This window comes from Sinocyclocheilus anshuiensis, unplaced genomic scaffold (assembly GCF_001515605.1).
Source record: "Sinocyclocheilus anshuiensis isolate Anshui unplaced genomic scaffold, SAMN03320099.WGS_v1.1 scaffold2169, whole genome shotgun sequence".
Lineage (NCBI taxonomy): Eukaryota > Metazoa > Chordata > Actinopteri > Cypriniformes > Cyprinidae > Sinocyclocheilus > Sinocyclocheilus anshuiensis.
The window spans coordinates 43,344-57,298 of NW_015552701.1; the positions used below are offsets into that span (position 1 = coordinate 43,344).

At 37.5% G+C, this 13,955-nt stretch overlaps 1 protein-coding gene across 2 annotated transcripts in view; it reads right to left on the minus strand.

Annotated features, from left to right (window-relative positions):
- Positions 1-818: 818 nt before the first annotated feature.
- The window catches only part of tln2a (talin 2a), a 48,651-nt gene continuing 35,514 nt past the window's right edge, over positions 819-13,955 (minus strand). For both annotated transcript variants that reach the window (XM_016459431.1, XM_016459430.1), the window contains 30 exons: positions 13,507-13,626; positions 13,089-13,286; positions 12,867-13,006; positions 12,686-12,779; positions 12,498-12,587; positions 11,961-12,083; positions 11,699-11,842; positions 11,420-11,581; positions 11,168-11,308; positions 10,901-11,082; positions 10,645-10,777; positions 9,909-10,010; positions 9,641-9,811; positions 9,409-9,555; positions 9,168-9,269; positions 8,932-9,051; positions 8,700-8,846; positions 8,403-8,572; positions 7,333-7,516; positions 7,085-7,210; positions 6,056-6,172; positions 5,754-5,939; positions 5,538-5,645; positions 5,323-5,428; positions 4,336-4,460; positions 3,256-3,381; positions 3,051-3,113; positions 2,781-2,963; positions 2,494-2,619; positions 819-1,440 (listed from right to left, as the gene is read on the minus strand). In XM_016459431.1, the coding sequence (XP_016314917.1) occupies positions 1,312-1,440; positions 2,494-2,619; positions 2,781-2,963; positions 3,051-3,113; positions 3,256-3,381; positions 4,336-4,460; positions 5,323-5,428; positions 5,538-5,645; positions 5,754-5,939; positions 6,056-6,172; positions 7,085-7,210; positions 7,333-7,516; positions 8,403-8,572; positions 8,700-8,846; positions 8,932-9,051; positions 9,168-9,269; positions 9,409-9,555; positions 9,641-9,811; positions 9,909-10,010; positions 10,645-10,777; positions 10,901-11,082; positions 11,168-11,308; positions 11,420-11,581; positions 11,699-11,842; positions 11,961-12,083; positions 12,498-12,587; positions 12,686-12,779; positions 12,867-13,006; positions 13,089-13,286; positions 13,507-13,626 (4,065 nt within the window). In that variant the 3' untranslated portion in view covers positions 819-1,311. The remainder of the gene's footprint in view (positions 1,441-2,493; positions 2,620-2,780; positions 2,964-3,050; positions 3,114-3,255; positions 3,382-4,335; positions 4,461-5,322; positions 5,429-5,537; positions 5,646-5,753; positions 5,940-6,055; positions 6,173-7,084; positions 7,211-7,332; positions 7,517-8,402; positions 8,573-8,699; positions 8,847-8,931; positions 9,052-9,167; positions 9,270-9,408; positions 9,556-9,640; positions 9,812-9,908; positions 10,011-10,644; positions 10,778-10,900; positions 11,083-11,167; positions 11,309-11,419; positions 11,582-11,698; positions 11,843-11,960; positions 12,084-12,497; positions 12,588-12,685; positions 12,780-12,866; positions 13,007-13,088; positions 13,287-13,506; positions 13,627-13,955) is intronic.

Genomic DNA, 13,955 nt, shown 5'->3' on the forward strand with positions numbered 1-13,955 from the left:
ACACACACACACACACACACACACACACACAAACACACACACACAAAATGGTGAATGCAAGCCAGAATATAAACACCTGATCTTGTCTCCTACAGTCAGAGAACTGATACGTTCATTTGACAGTGATACACTAAGGCACTGAAACTAAATGTACATAAAGCCAGAGACAGAAGAGTTGCTGTGGTAAAGCAATAAAGCACTGAGAACAGATTTCCAGGGTTGCATATGGCCAAAATACAAGTATAAAATTGACACACTAGAGCATAAGGCTAAAAATCAGAAAGTCATACCAGCATCAAATGGTTTAGAAACTTTAGATAAAGAAGACATAATGAAGAGAAAATAAAAGCAGCTACAAACAGCACTGTAAAATACTGCAGTGGCCAGTAATTTCAGTATGAGAAGAAAAATCACTCAAAGTATGTCTGGCTCGACATAAAGTGAAGTGCAACTCATCCATTAAGCCATGTCCTTTTGAACGTACATCCTTGTGCCCAAAACAACAATAGGAGCGATTCTATTATAATTGAATATACATTCAGTATTTTGTTGTGGTATAACGTCAGTTCTAAGGGGTTAGAGATGGAATTTTCACAGATCTTCTGAGGTTAGTATGGTTTTCTGATTCTCCAGATTTAATACATCAATCACTACATCCAGTCATTACATTCTTATAAAGCGTATGGGCAGCAAGAAGAATTCATTGGAGATGATGCATTTTAGACTCTTATTCTGAGTGGTTTTGTTTAACATTGCACATTTACTTTACATTTGTTTGTCTACATAAATATCTTTTATTTGTATACTTCGTGAACTTTGAAGCAATGAAAGCATAAAAAAATGTATCTCACCATTACAAATGTACAAATGTTAAACATTCAACTGGAGTCTCTAACAATCAGGTTTCTTGCTTTATTTTAATGACTGAGATCGAACAGAGTTCACTTATTTCTTCCTCAACACTCCAATCCCAAAAGTGTAATCCTGGCTGTTCTGAGCACATGGTAATGTGCTTCCAAAATCTTCATGCACACATTCACAAGTTCAGATTCATGCCAGAAATTCAAAGCTTCTTCATGAGGGTGTGGAGGAGGCATGAACACATTCACGGTTAAAGAGACAAGACGGTCACTGTTTGAAATGTTCAAGAGTTTAAACATTAAAAAATTCACAATCCAGTCAACTGAATCAATAACCCTTCATCAGTTCAGTATTTGTCGTATGGACTGCACTATAGAGAAATTCATCTGTGTCCTGAAGGCAAAAATCAAACGGTGGATAATTTGATCAAAGGGAAGCCAGCATTTCTGTTTAGTCCTCATCCTCTCTGAGTTCACTTGGCAGGAACTTGTACTGCTGTTGTCTGATCTGTGCCAGCTTCTTACGGGCCTCTTCCAGCTCCCTCTCCTTCCTCAACATCTCCTCCTGAGCAGCAATAATCTGGGCCAAACAGACAAAGCACAACACAAAAAATATGAACTGAATAAAGCCAATATGGGAGAGTATAACCTTAAAATACAAAATGTTATTATAATTATTAGTCCCAGTCAAAACAATAATAATTAATTAATAAAAAATGTATGGGCAGTCAGAAAGATCAAATTATGAATATGCATTCAAAATATAGTTTTTATTATTTGATTATTATTATTTTTGTTGTTATATAGCACACATTTTGTTGTCTACATAAATTAAATGACATTTATTTATTTATTTATTTATTATCCATCTATCTATTGATCTGTTGATAATGATAATAATAAGAAACAATAAGTATTATTATTGCTATTATTATTATTATCATTATTATATCATATAAGCAGCAATAAAAATGACCTGAAGATGCATTTTAGACTTATTCTGAGTATTTTTGTATTACACTGCATATTTACGCAGAGTTCATTGTTTATATAAATGTGACTCTGGACCACAAAACCAGTCATAAGTAGCAAGGGTATATTTGTAGCAATAGCTAAAAATACATTGCTATGGGTCAAAATTATCGATTTTTCTTTTATGCCAAAAATCATTAGGATATTAAGTTTCATGAAGATATTTCGTAAATTTCCTACCGTAAATATATTAAAACTTAATTTTTTATTAGTAATATGCATAGCTAAGAAATTAATTTGGACAACTTTAAAAGCAATTTTATCATTATTTGGATTTTTTTGCACCTTCAGATTCCAGAGTTTCAAATAGTTGTATCTTGACCAAATATTGTCCTATCATAACAAACCATACATCAATGGAAAGCTTATTTATTCAGCTTCGATCAGATGATATATAAATCTCAATATCGAAAAATGTACCCTTATGACTGGTTTTGTGGTCCAAGGTCACAAATATATTTATTACTATTAAAAACAACAACAAAAAAATAAAATAATTATTTAAATAATAATATTATTTTAATAACCAATACAATTATTTATTATTATTAACTAATTATTATTGAATTAACCATAGACAGAATTCAGCCTGTAATCTTACCTGAGCAATTCCTCCAACAAACCTGGTCTTGACCACCACATTATGATCGTCTGCCTTGTTGAAAGCAGCTTTCTGAGCCGCTCGAACCAGACTGTCAGAGGCGCGTTTCACAGCATTGCCTGCAGCCTGCAGATAACACATAAGAAGTTCAAGAAATGTGCCTATGAAATTCATGTTCAATGAAGGCAGTAATGTAAGCCTAGGTTTATATGTGAACATGTACAGTGCAGTTACCATTTAAAATATCAGAATGGATTTAGTATTTTTCTTTATGTAACCGTATATACCTGTAGCCTCCTCATAGCCTCTGAATCCTGCTCAGCTTTAACCTTGCACGCCACCAGCAGCTGTGCAGTGGAAGCAGCCACTTGTTTGGCAGAAGAGATGAGCTTTTCTTCACTGGCATGACCTTGGACCGATGCATTCGCTGCCTCACAGAGGTTACTGGTGGCTGCGGCAACCATGCGTGCCTGTAACGGCATGAAGAAACAGAGAAGTCATAAAGGAATATAACATGATGACATTTTATCTGCACTTTTGAATCCTTAAGGACTTACAGCAGATATTAGCCCTTGGGACCACTGTCCATCATCCAAAGCATTAGCAGGGATGGCTCCCACCTTCAGAAAAAAAAAGAAATGGCTATTATTATTCTATAAAAACTGAGTAAATGGAAAAACTAAGAAAAAACGGTTGCTATAAATAATAATTTTACGGACTGATTAATAAACATTTATTGTGGCTCATGATATGTCTTCTTACCTTGCCCTGGGCTACGAGTTCTCGCTGAGCTGCTGAAGCTGATTTTACAAGAGCGCTGGTGGCTGCAGCGATAGATCTGGCTGCCTCAAGTATCTGCTCTTCAAAGTCTAAATTCTCATCAGCTTGCTGCAAACAACAATAAAAATATCATGAAAAATGCAGTTGTAACATCTTGAGGAGTTAATAAAGAAATTGGCTCACTGTGTTAGACTGTATATAGCTGTGGTTAAAAAAAGGGCAAAATACAAAACAACTGGAGAATTATGGAATTTTTTTTATCAAGAACTGATGGCAGCAATTTTGTATTCAGTAAATTTGTTACTATTGTATTGTCACTGTATGTGTTTGTCTTATACAGCAAAAATAATAAGTTCAGCTCATATGTCTCAGTTTTACAGTTCTTTTTGAGTTGCTTAGTGTAATCTTTGGGCCTCTACTACACACTGCACCTAATCATAGCTGTGTTTAATTATTATGTTTTATTGGCCAAGTATGCATACACACAAGGAATTTATCGTGGCATTTGGAATTCCTTCATACTATAAACACATGCAAACATATACATGTTTTATATTTATTATAAATTACAAATGCACATTATATATATCATAATATATAATATTAATAAACATTAATACACTACTGGTAACATTTTATAATGTTTTTTTTAATGTTTTTGAAAGTCTCTTATGCTCACTAAGGCTGCATTTACAAGATCAAAAAAGACAGTAAAAACAGACATAATGTGAACTGTTTTCTATTGAGTTCCATTACATTTAAATGAAAATTAAAATCAAAATAAATTCTTAATTAATTCTGAAGGTTCAAGTGACATTCAAGTAATGGCTGCTGAAAATTCAGCTTATCCAACACAGGAATAAATTGTATATATTAAAATGCAGCTTTGGTGAGCATAAGAGACTTGTTTCAAAAACATTACAAAAACCGTAATTATTCTAAACCTTTGACCACTAGCGTATATATACACATAATTGCAAATATTACAGAGCACTGCACAGTGCCCTTACAATCCATTAATTTAGTGTAGTCTTTAAAAAGTGTATTAAGCACGTACACTACCTTTGGTTTGGCTCTTGGTTTGAGCTGCTCAAGTTTCTTGGCTGCTGCTTCGATTGAGGCCGCAGCTCCCAATAACTCAGTTTCGGCGATCACAGTAGGATCCTCGGGGTCGACCCACTCAGTGCCTAAACACACAATACACACACTTAACTACCGTAATGTTTGGCAAGGCCTGGAATCAATACAGGGAGGCATGCTGCAATAACTGAATGTGTGTCAGGTGAATAAAAAATTTATGGTGTTTTTTAAAACAAAGCAAGGCAGAGAGTAATTAATTTAGTCACAGTGCTGAACACAGATGAAATACCACAAAACAAATGAACAAGACACAAATGTGGTTAAATAAGAAAAAGTTCTAAATGAAGACCGGAAAGATGGAATTATTTTGTACTGGCACTTACGGTACCAAAGACTATAGACTACCCAAGACGTGTCACTCGTATAGTTTTGAATGGGGAAAAATGCAACACTCAATATGGCCGCTCTATCGAACGAAGCCCCGCCTTCTCAGCAAAAGAGCCAATTGCTAATCGGTAAAGTCAGCACGTCACTGCAGCTGCCGTTAGAAGTCCCGGTTGCTATAGAAACAGTCAATGCTCTGAGACGTGCGCCTAGGACTGCGCATGCGCACTGGCTGATCTAGCCTGAAAAATAAGCAACATTTATGATACAGTTGTTGTCAGATTTCATTGGTGATTTCAAATATGAAATTTAATCGTAAGCTTGTCGAACAGTTTTGGAGAATTTGATGTTTCCCCATTCAAAGAGACAGGAGCTGCACTTGCATGCCCGAGAGGCATTTCAAAGATGGCCGCCGAGTGACATGACTTGCCTTAAAGGGACTTTGACAGTACTCACCCTCATCTTAAGCGAGACAGGAAAAATAGGAAACTTTACTCAGCACAGTAAGTCCAAAGTATCCCCAAAGTACACAGAGTGAACATGTTCGTGTCTTAATGAAGGTGTGTGTTATAATATATCTCTTACCTTTCATTGCCTCCGCTGTTTGAATCAGTTCAGTGACAGCTGCAGCAACCTTTTTAGAAAACATTGCCAATTTCTGTTTCTGGTCACCTGTTGGCTTTTGTAAGACCTGAAATAAATATAAGCCATAAACAGTTCTGGTTAAGACCAATCCTGAACAAAAGCACCATCAAAGCACCATGCAGATTCATTGTGTGTGTAAATGACTGTGTTTGTACCTGTAGGACATGTTCTAGGAGCTCTATATATCCATTGGTACATTCAGTGCCATATAACAGAGCTCTGCTCCTGACCTCTTCACTCACTTCCTCATGATACGCCGCTTGCTGAGGGGCAGATATTAAAGTCCGTTATGTGCACCAAAAACACATTTGATAATCCAGCGATGATGAAGCATAGAGGGACACAGGCAGAAAACAAGTATATGCACACACCTTGCATGTGGTCAGCATATCGGCTATGACCTTGCGGCTGAGGTTTGCTGTGGAGATGACATCTTCCTGTCTGGCAGAATTTCCTGCTGCAACAGCTTTGGCGGTTGCTGTGGTGATGCCCTTCGTCATGCGAATGAACTCTTCGGGAGTGGTCAATTTCTCAGGGGCTTCTTTAGATTGAAACACCTGATGACGACACAATTGTTCATTTAAATGTTAAAATTAAGGTCAGTTTAAAGAATTGATGATTAACATGATAAAAAATGATGCGCTTACACTCTTTTCTTGCATTTTCAACTTACTGTGAGTTCCTGTTTGATGCACTCGATAGTGGCTTCCAGAGCTCTGGTTCCTCTTGAAGCCTCATCCTCCACTGCCTTCACCGTTTTCAGTAAGGATGTTACATTAGTTACCATAACCTGAACACACAGACGTAAGGCATACATTTACATTTCACATCTGAGAATACCACTCCCAGTGTCATCATTAGTTGAACTTTTACAGAAGAACATTTGATGGCAAAGTTCACTATTGCAAACATGTCTGCCTTTGGAAACCAGCAATTTATAGACAACAACTTATTTTCTCCTATCTTCTCAATTTATAAAGACATATATTGTTTTCACTGACTGAAATAAAGCTGAAATAAAAATGAAATGAAATTATTAAATGAATAACTCAATGAAAATTAGAAATGTTTTCTTGGCAACATAATTATTAAAACTACAACTGAAAAAAAATTGTATATATGCACCAGTAACCTCTCTCTCTCTCTAGATATTTATATAAACAAAATGACTAACTTAATCTAAAATGAAAATGAAAACTGCAAATATAAAAATAAAAGCCAAAACAGCACATAAACAATACTAAAATAACACTGATCTAAGGTCAATCTGGTAAAACCACCATTTTTTTGAATACTAAAAATGAATGAATCCAAACTCATGCAGAACTATACCATTAATAGAGCATGTAGTACATTTTATCGCACAATATTTGGGACTAAGTGTGCAATGGGAATGAAAGAAGCTGATGGAGAAGAAAACATTCATTTTCTTATTAATAATTCGTCTGATTAATGGCACACACTGGAATGAGCTTCTCACCAGAACACTTTTACTCATATCTGAGTTAGGAGACATTTCCATCCGTGCAGCCAGATTTCTGAAGGACAACTGGGAGATTACAGTTTCAGAGACAAATTTATAACAGCTAATTGTCTAGATGGAGTGTTTCTTACCAAGTTCTGTGCTCTTGATGTATGAGAGAAAATGTGGAAAAGGGAGAATAATATTTATGTTATGCAGAAGTGTTTTTGACAGTCGTACCTTGGCCGCACTCTTGAGCTGGAACATGGAGGGGTCATCTGCAGCTTTTCCTGCTGCACACTTGGTGGCACTAATGAGCTCAGCTAAAGCTTTAGCAACATCCTTCACTGCGTTGATCAGCACCACCTATGCGGAGATGAATGACAACAACACATGTGCATTCCAGAGAGATGACCTCCGAGCGGCTGCTGGTAAATCCCTGTGTTTGACTTCTCATCTGTCCTCATCACTTTCTCCATGGCTCTCACCTGTGTTTCTGGGTCATCCGGGCCTATGCTGGCTGCTCCCAATTTCACCACATCTGTAAGTTGTGTGATAGTCTTGGCAGAAGACTGGGCGGCCTGGGCCAGCTTCTCTTGACTTGATGCTGCACCTGAAACAAGGTTCTTAGTGTCCTCCACCAGTGCTTTGGCTGTCTTCAGAATATTCTCCCTAAAAACATTTAAAGTCAGTTGTAGCATTCTGGGGTCATATTTTTTAACTGTTAAATTGTATATTTGACAGCTTTCCCTGGCAACCAATCTCCTGTGCTGTTCCATGTTTCTTGTAACACTCCCTGGTCTCTTGTTTGATCTCAAATGATACAACAAATTAAGCATACAAATAAATGTAATATACCACTTCTCACTATTAACTAGTTAGCATGCCTATTATTAATATATTGGCTGTTTATTAGTACTTATAAAAGCACATATTCTGCATTACCTTATTCTACATCCCTAATCCTACCCAATACCTAAACATAACAACTACCTTATTAACTATTAATAAGCAGCAAATTAGGAGTTTGAGGCAAAAGTCATAGTTGATGGAATTGAGAGAATTTGATGAATTGAGAGAATTGGATCTTAAAATAAAGTGTGACCATAATTTAACCATAGTAATTTTTACAAATTTGAATTACTCCATACAAGTTTCCCTTTTTTAAATTTAAGCCCCTGTCCCTGAAGAACTCTCGGGACATCCCTGTTAGACACCTTGTTATAACTGCAAAAATAATCTCCTTCAGGATAACACAAGACTACCCTGTTGGCTTTATTTTGCAATGACTGATAACGATGCACCGAAATTTCAGCCATCTAAAAATTTCAGATGAAAAAAGAAGGAAATTCTAAAATGGGGAAAAATAATAATAATAATAATAATAATAAAACAAAATAAAATAAATTAAAAAACTCAAAATTCAGATTCTTTTTTTGGCCCAATGTATCCCAAATGTTTGATTTTCGCCAATCATTTTTATTTCAGGGCTTCACCATTGACTGCAAACTGTAAATTAACCCCATTGCACTACATATGTACTGTAACCTCACTGTACCTGTGATCAGCGAAGGAGTCTGAATCGTTCTCAGCATTGAGTGTGCCAGCAGAAGCAAACATGATGGTGGTGTCCAGGTCAGCGATGATGCCTGATACAGCACTGGCAGCAGTGATACAGGCTTGAGTGCCCTTATTACCAGCTTGCAATGCCGAAAGCACCATAGACACCTACAGAAAACAAAATCACTGCTACTATATGCAGATATTGACAATTCAACAGAAAACTCAATGAACTCTTAGACAGGAAGCTGTGCGAAAAGCATATCATTTGGTTTTGTGTTCTGCATTTTAATACCTTCTCTGTGACAGCACGTGCGCACTCAATAAGTTCTCTCTTTGTGAACGAGTCAGATGGACAGATCTGCAGCGCTCCAGCCTTCTGAACAAGCACAATACAGCCGTGCCCCAGTTCCTGCACTCGTGTCTTTATCTGGAAGCCGATCTACAATCACCAACAAACACAAGGGTCAGCATGCGTGTGTGTGAAAGAGAAATACAGAGTGACCATGCATGTGTATGTCGGTCACCTCCTCTGGTTCAGCAGTAGCAGCAGCCAGACGTCCCTGAACTGCAAGCTGACTGTAGTCTGCAGTGACATGAGAGGCCAAACTGCCCAGATCCTCCGGAGCACTCACTGATTTAGTGATCTGAGGGTGAGAACGAAGGGATACAGTGATATTAGACACCAAAGTCCATGTATAAATCTTTATGATATAAAGAAATATATGAAACATGTTAAGTGTAGAAAATGATGATTGCTTACCATCTCCTGTGCACTGACAGCAATAGCTTTGGAGTATCTCACCATGGTGGTCTGATATTCTACAAATGAACCTTCTGGTTCTGGTGAGGTACCTTCACCTAACTACAGAATGACAAGACCATTAAAATGTGTTACATGGCTGTTTATCATTTAAAACACTTAAAATGTCAATTATTTTCAATTGAATGGAATTCCAATGTGTATTAAGGCAGTATTAATGCAAAAGTATGTGGGTTATTACCTTGCCCATGGCATCAGCAATCGAATCCACCATGCCACTGACCATGCCAACCTCACTAGCAGCTTCATTCAGGGTCAGCAAGAGGTCATCAACAGCTTCCCTCATCAACTGTGCAGCTTCTGCTATGGCATCATGGGTATGAGCCGCCTGAAGACAAATGAGTTAATGAATTTGCTAAGAGATTGACATTTTCTAGGAAGAAAAACTATTTGAATGAATGAATGAGAAGTACCTTTGGGTTTCCACCACCTTCTTTGGCAGCGTACAGCATTTGTAGAGCAGACTCAGCGAGAGTCTTGGTCTGATCCAGAAGGTTCATCTGCTGCTGATGATCCAAGATTTTGGAAGCCATGCCCATAGAGGCGGAGACCAGAGGAGTGAAGTAACTGACCAACTGAGAGACCTGAGGGACAGACATAGCTATGAGCTAAATATGCCATGCATTAGGGTTGAAAACTATATGACAATTAATTTTAGACTGTAAAGGCAATTTTAGTCACCTTATGACCCAGCTGGGCTGCTTCTCCTTTTGCTGCTGTGGAAATCGGCTCAATCAGGTGACCCACCTCCTGAACAGATGAAGTTAACTGCTCCTGCAAAGCCTGAAACGTACAATAATGGTTAAGGACTCCTGGTTAGAAAACCCACTTTAATTTCCTGATCCTCACATAAAAATATTGTTACAGAAGATTTAACTCATAATTTTCTTATTTATTGTGAAAATAAATGCACAAAACAAAGTGTGAGGAAAAATGAACCAACAGTTCTTTCAAACAGAGAGAGCTGACATTGACGGAGACAGAAATATCACTATATTACTATAGAATTACTAAATACACACCATATTAAATTCACAGATAAATGTGACATTTATTATAATGGACATATATAAAGATCAATTTAAGAACACTTCAAATTAAAAGTTACGTTTTTTTATGTTCTGCCAATTAAGTGTTAAAAATTATGGCTTTCAATGTTACTGTAATGTTATGGCTATAATTACTCATTTTATTATCAGAAGTAGGAAAAGATCCATGCAATAGAGGCATCAGTATCAGCTATACTTGCCTTCATTCATAGTACTTAGTAAAAAGATGCCACTAAAAGAAAATATAATTTAAAAATGTACCATCTTTATGTTGTTTCTACATTAATTTGTCGATTTTCCAGAAAAACATTAAAGAAAATAAAGAGGGGAAAAAAGCCCCAGTAGCTGCAGTATAAACACACATTTACCTCAGATGAAACTTCGTCTCTACGAGAAAGATTTTGGCTGACAGCTGCAAGAGAGGCCTGCTCAATATCTCGAATGCATTTATTGATATTATCAATGGCTGAGTCACATTCTTTCTGGCCAGGGGCTTTATCCCTGTAATATCAATCACATGAACTTAAGTTATTGTAAAAAAAAAAAAAAAACACATTCATAGTAGCTCATTTCTATTCTGTGGGTCTCATACAAACTACAAAACTGTGAGTACATGTGTGTTACCTGATAGCAGTAATGAGGCTCTTGATGGAGTCTGACACGGGGCGTGAATGGCTCGCCAGTAATGACCATGTGGGTGGATCTTTAGGGTTCATAACCAATGACCTAGCGGTCTTCAAAAGGTGGGTGGAGCTATCAAGCATTGCGCGAGCCGACCGGATGATTGGCTCCTGTGCAGCAGAACCCTAAATTGTGAGTAGAAAAACATAAATATGAACAACAAGGAGGACATAATCATAAATAACAATCCAAAGAAGAAGAACCTTGTACCTCTCTACTTATCTGCGCAGGAACACTAGCAAACTCTGGATTGGAAGCAAACGTGGTCAGATTGTCAACAGCTTCAGTGAGCGGCGCTGTGGCAACATGACATTTCTCACGGTTTTCCTCAGAGAAATCTCCATCCAAAGCCTATGGTGGGAGAGAAGAGGTAAATGTTAGAAAATGATGTTAGAGAACAATCATTTGATGTCACTGGAGTGGATAAAAGTTGGATTAATGTATAAAGACGAGTGGTTTAACCTTGATTGTTTTGACCAGGTTGGCTGTGCTGTTGGCCACTTCTTTGGCTGACTGCACGAAGTGTCTTTTAGCCACAGGGTTTGCAGTCTTAGACGAGGCCAATCGGCAAGCATTACACAGTGCTGAGGTGTGCTTAGCAACAATGGTGGCAGCTGAGAGCACCTGCAATATGCATACTGTATATTAATATTTTGGCCTTAAAAGTGCAGATGAAGATGTTGTAGAAAGACAAGTTTTGGGCTTACGCCCAAACACTACATGCCTAATGTCTGACGCTACCTGGGAAGGACTACTGTCTGGGTCAACAAGATTTTGGCAAGCCATCTGGATTGCCTGATTAGCACGAGCGAACTGGATAGGATCCACTAAGCCTGGATGTCCAGCTTGGCTGTTGGGGTCAGACACACCCACTAGGTAAGCAGCCTAGAGACACATAAAAAGTATGATTGATACATACATAAGATAAAGTGTTCACAGGTAAAAATGTATAATTGTTGTGAACAAATGATGACATTAAAGGGCAGAGCGGGTAGTGTCTTACCTGTCCAGCTGCTTCGGTCAGACCACACAGAGCTTTAGAGGCTCCACCCACACAGTCTCCAAATGCTGGAACATCTCCTGTCTTGCAGTTATGAAAGATCCCAGCCATAGACTCACCGAGAATCTATATATCAGAAAGAGGTGGATAACAGATCGGTTATCATCTAATGATATGCATCAACATTTAACTGTATCAACAGGCTAAATGAATATTGCAGTTCAGCATCATAACAGCAGTTTTGCCCATTTAGTATGTGAGATACATACTTGAAATGCTTATACTAAAATCTGCATTATTCACTTTTGTAATAATATACACTACCATTCAAAAGTGTGGTGTGTGTAAGACTTTTTAATGTTTTTTGGGGGGTAATGTTGGGGGGTAAACATTTTGGGTTTAATGTTTTTTAAATAAATAATATTTATTTTATAAATATAAAATATTTATTTGCTTGTAACAGTACTGAATAAACATTTGCAATAAAAATCCTGATAGTATTCCAAGTAAAACCTCCGATAATAGTTATGTTTCTGTTACCTTAGAGTTCTCCATGACTTTTTCAATGCAGTCAAAGTAGGTGAGATCATTGACTGGCTCATTTGGGTTATCTAGAAGTCCCCTAACAGCCTGTAACCCACAAAAAGAGACAATATACCATTTCTTTTTCAAATATTAAAACAAATTACTTAATAGTGTGCACTATATGCATTGTTTGTATATAATACCTTAAGCTCTCTTAGAGCATTGTCACATTCCCTCTGTCCTGGGGCATTCTGGGTACACAGTGTAATCAGCTGATTGATGCTGTCAGTCACCGTTCTGAATAAACACGCAGGAGAGAGAAGGTAAAAATACAGAAACAACAGCATATATAAAACATGCATAAATAAACATGGAGTGAAGTACCTGGCAGCAGCAGCGAGAAGGTTCTTTGCATTGCCTGCTGCAGGGTCCACAGATAAAGACTTGGCAGCCAACAGCAGCTTACTGGAGGCCATTGAGATGTTCTTCAAATTCCCAATCACTTGCATTTGATCATCCCTTCTCTTAAACAACCAAATATGACTTATTATTTCAAGAAAAGGAAGACTTATCCACATTCACAAGTTCATGCTCCACATATCATACCTGGGTGTGGCCTGCCATCTCAATGCCAGCATCCAGAAACTCATCAAAGTCCTCACTGAACTTTCCAGAAGCATCTGCAAGCTGGCTAGTGGTCCCTCTAGAGGCATGGACCACATCACCTGCAGACTGGTTCAGATCGGCTGCAGTCTGGTTCAGGTCACTCTGAGCCTCCTGGAAGGTCTTACTGCAGGGAGGGAGCTGCCAAACAAATAAATAAAGTAACAAAACATTCAGCTACCAAACACACATTAGGACATTTAATAATTGCATGCACTATACTGAGGACAGTGAAAGTACATTAAGGGATAGAACACATTTTCAAGTTATAATATTTGTGGAGCATTTTCATTAATTAGCATTAGCATTAAGCACATTGGGTGATGACAAAAGAAAAAAAATGTCCTTGTTTGTAGCTCACCGTCTCTACAAGCAGTTTTTTGCTGGCTTCTCCGATGCTTTTCAGAGCCATATCAACATCCTTTTGTCCAGGTAGACAGTTCACACATGCATTCAGTGAGTGGGACACAGCCTTTGCAACCTAACACACAAAACAGAGACACACACATATATACAAATATATTTAGAAATATTTATATGTACTTTTTAAGAAAATTAATACTTCTTTCAGTAATTGATCAAAAGTAGTTTATTTTTGAAATTCAGTATTGTGGTACTGCTAATATTGCTGGCTCCTCAATGATAAATTGTGTGTGGACTTCCTCATTTCTAAGTTAATATCGTGAATAATAACATCTGTTAAATAATTAAATTTAATTTAATGTTAAAAAAACAAAAACAAATAAGGCATCTTCTCCCCCCTCCCCCTCCCCCTCTCCCCCTCTCACCTGAGCTAGCCTCTGGTGTATC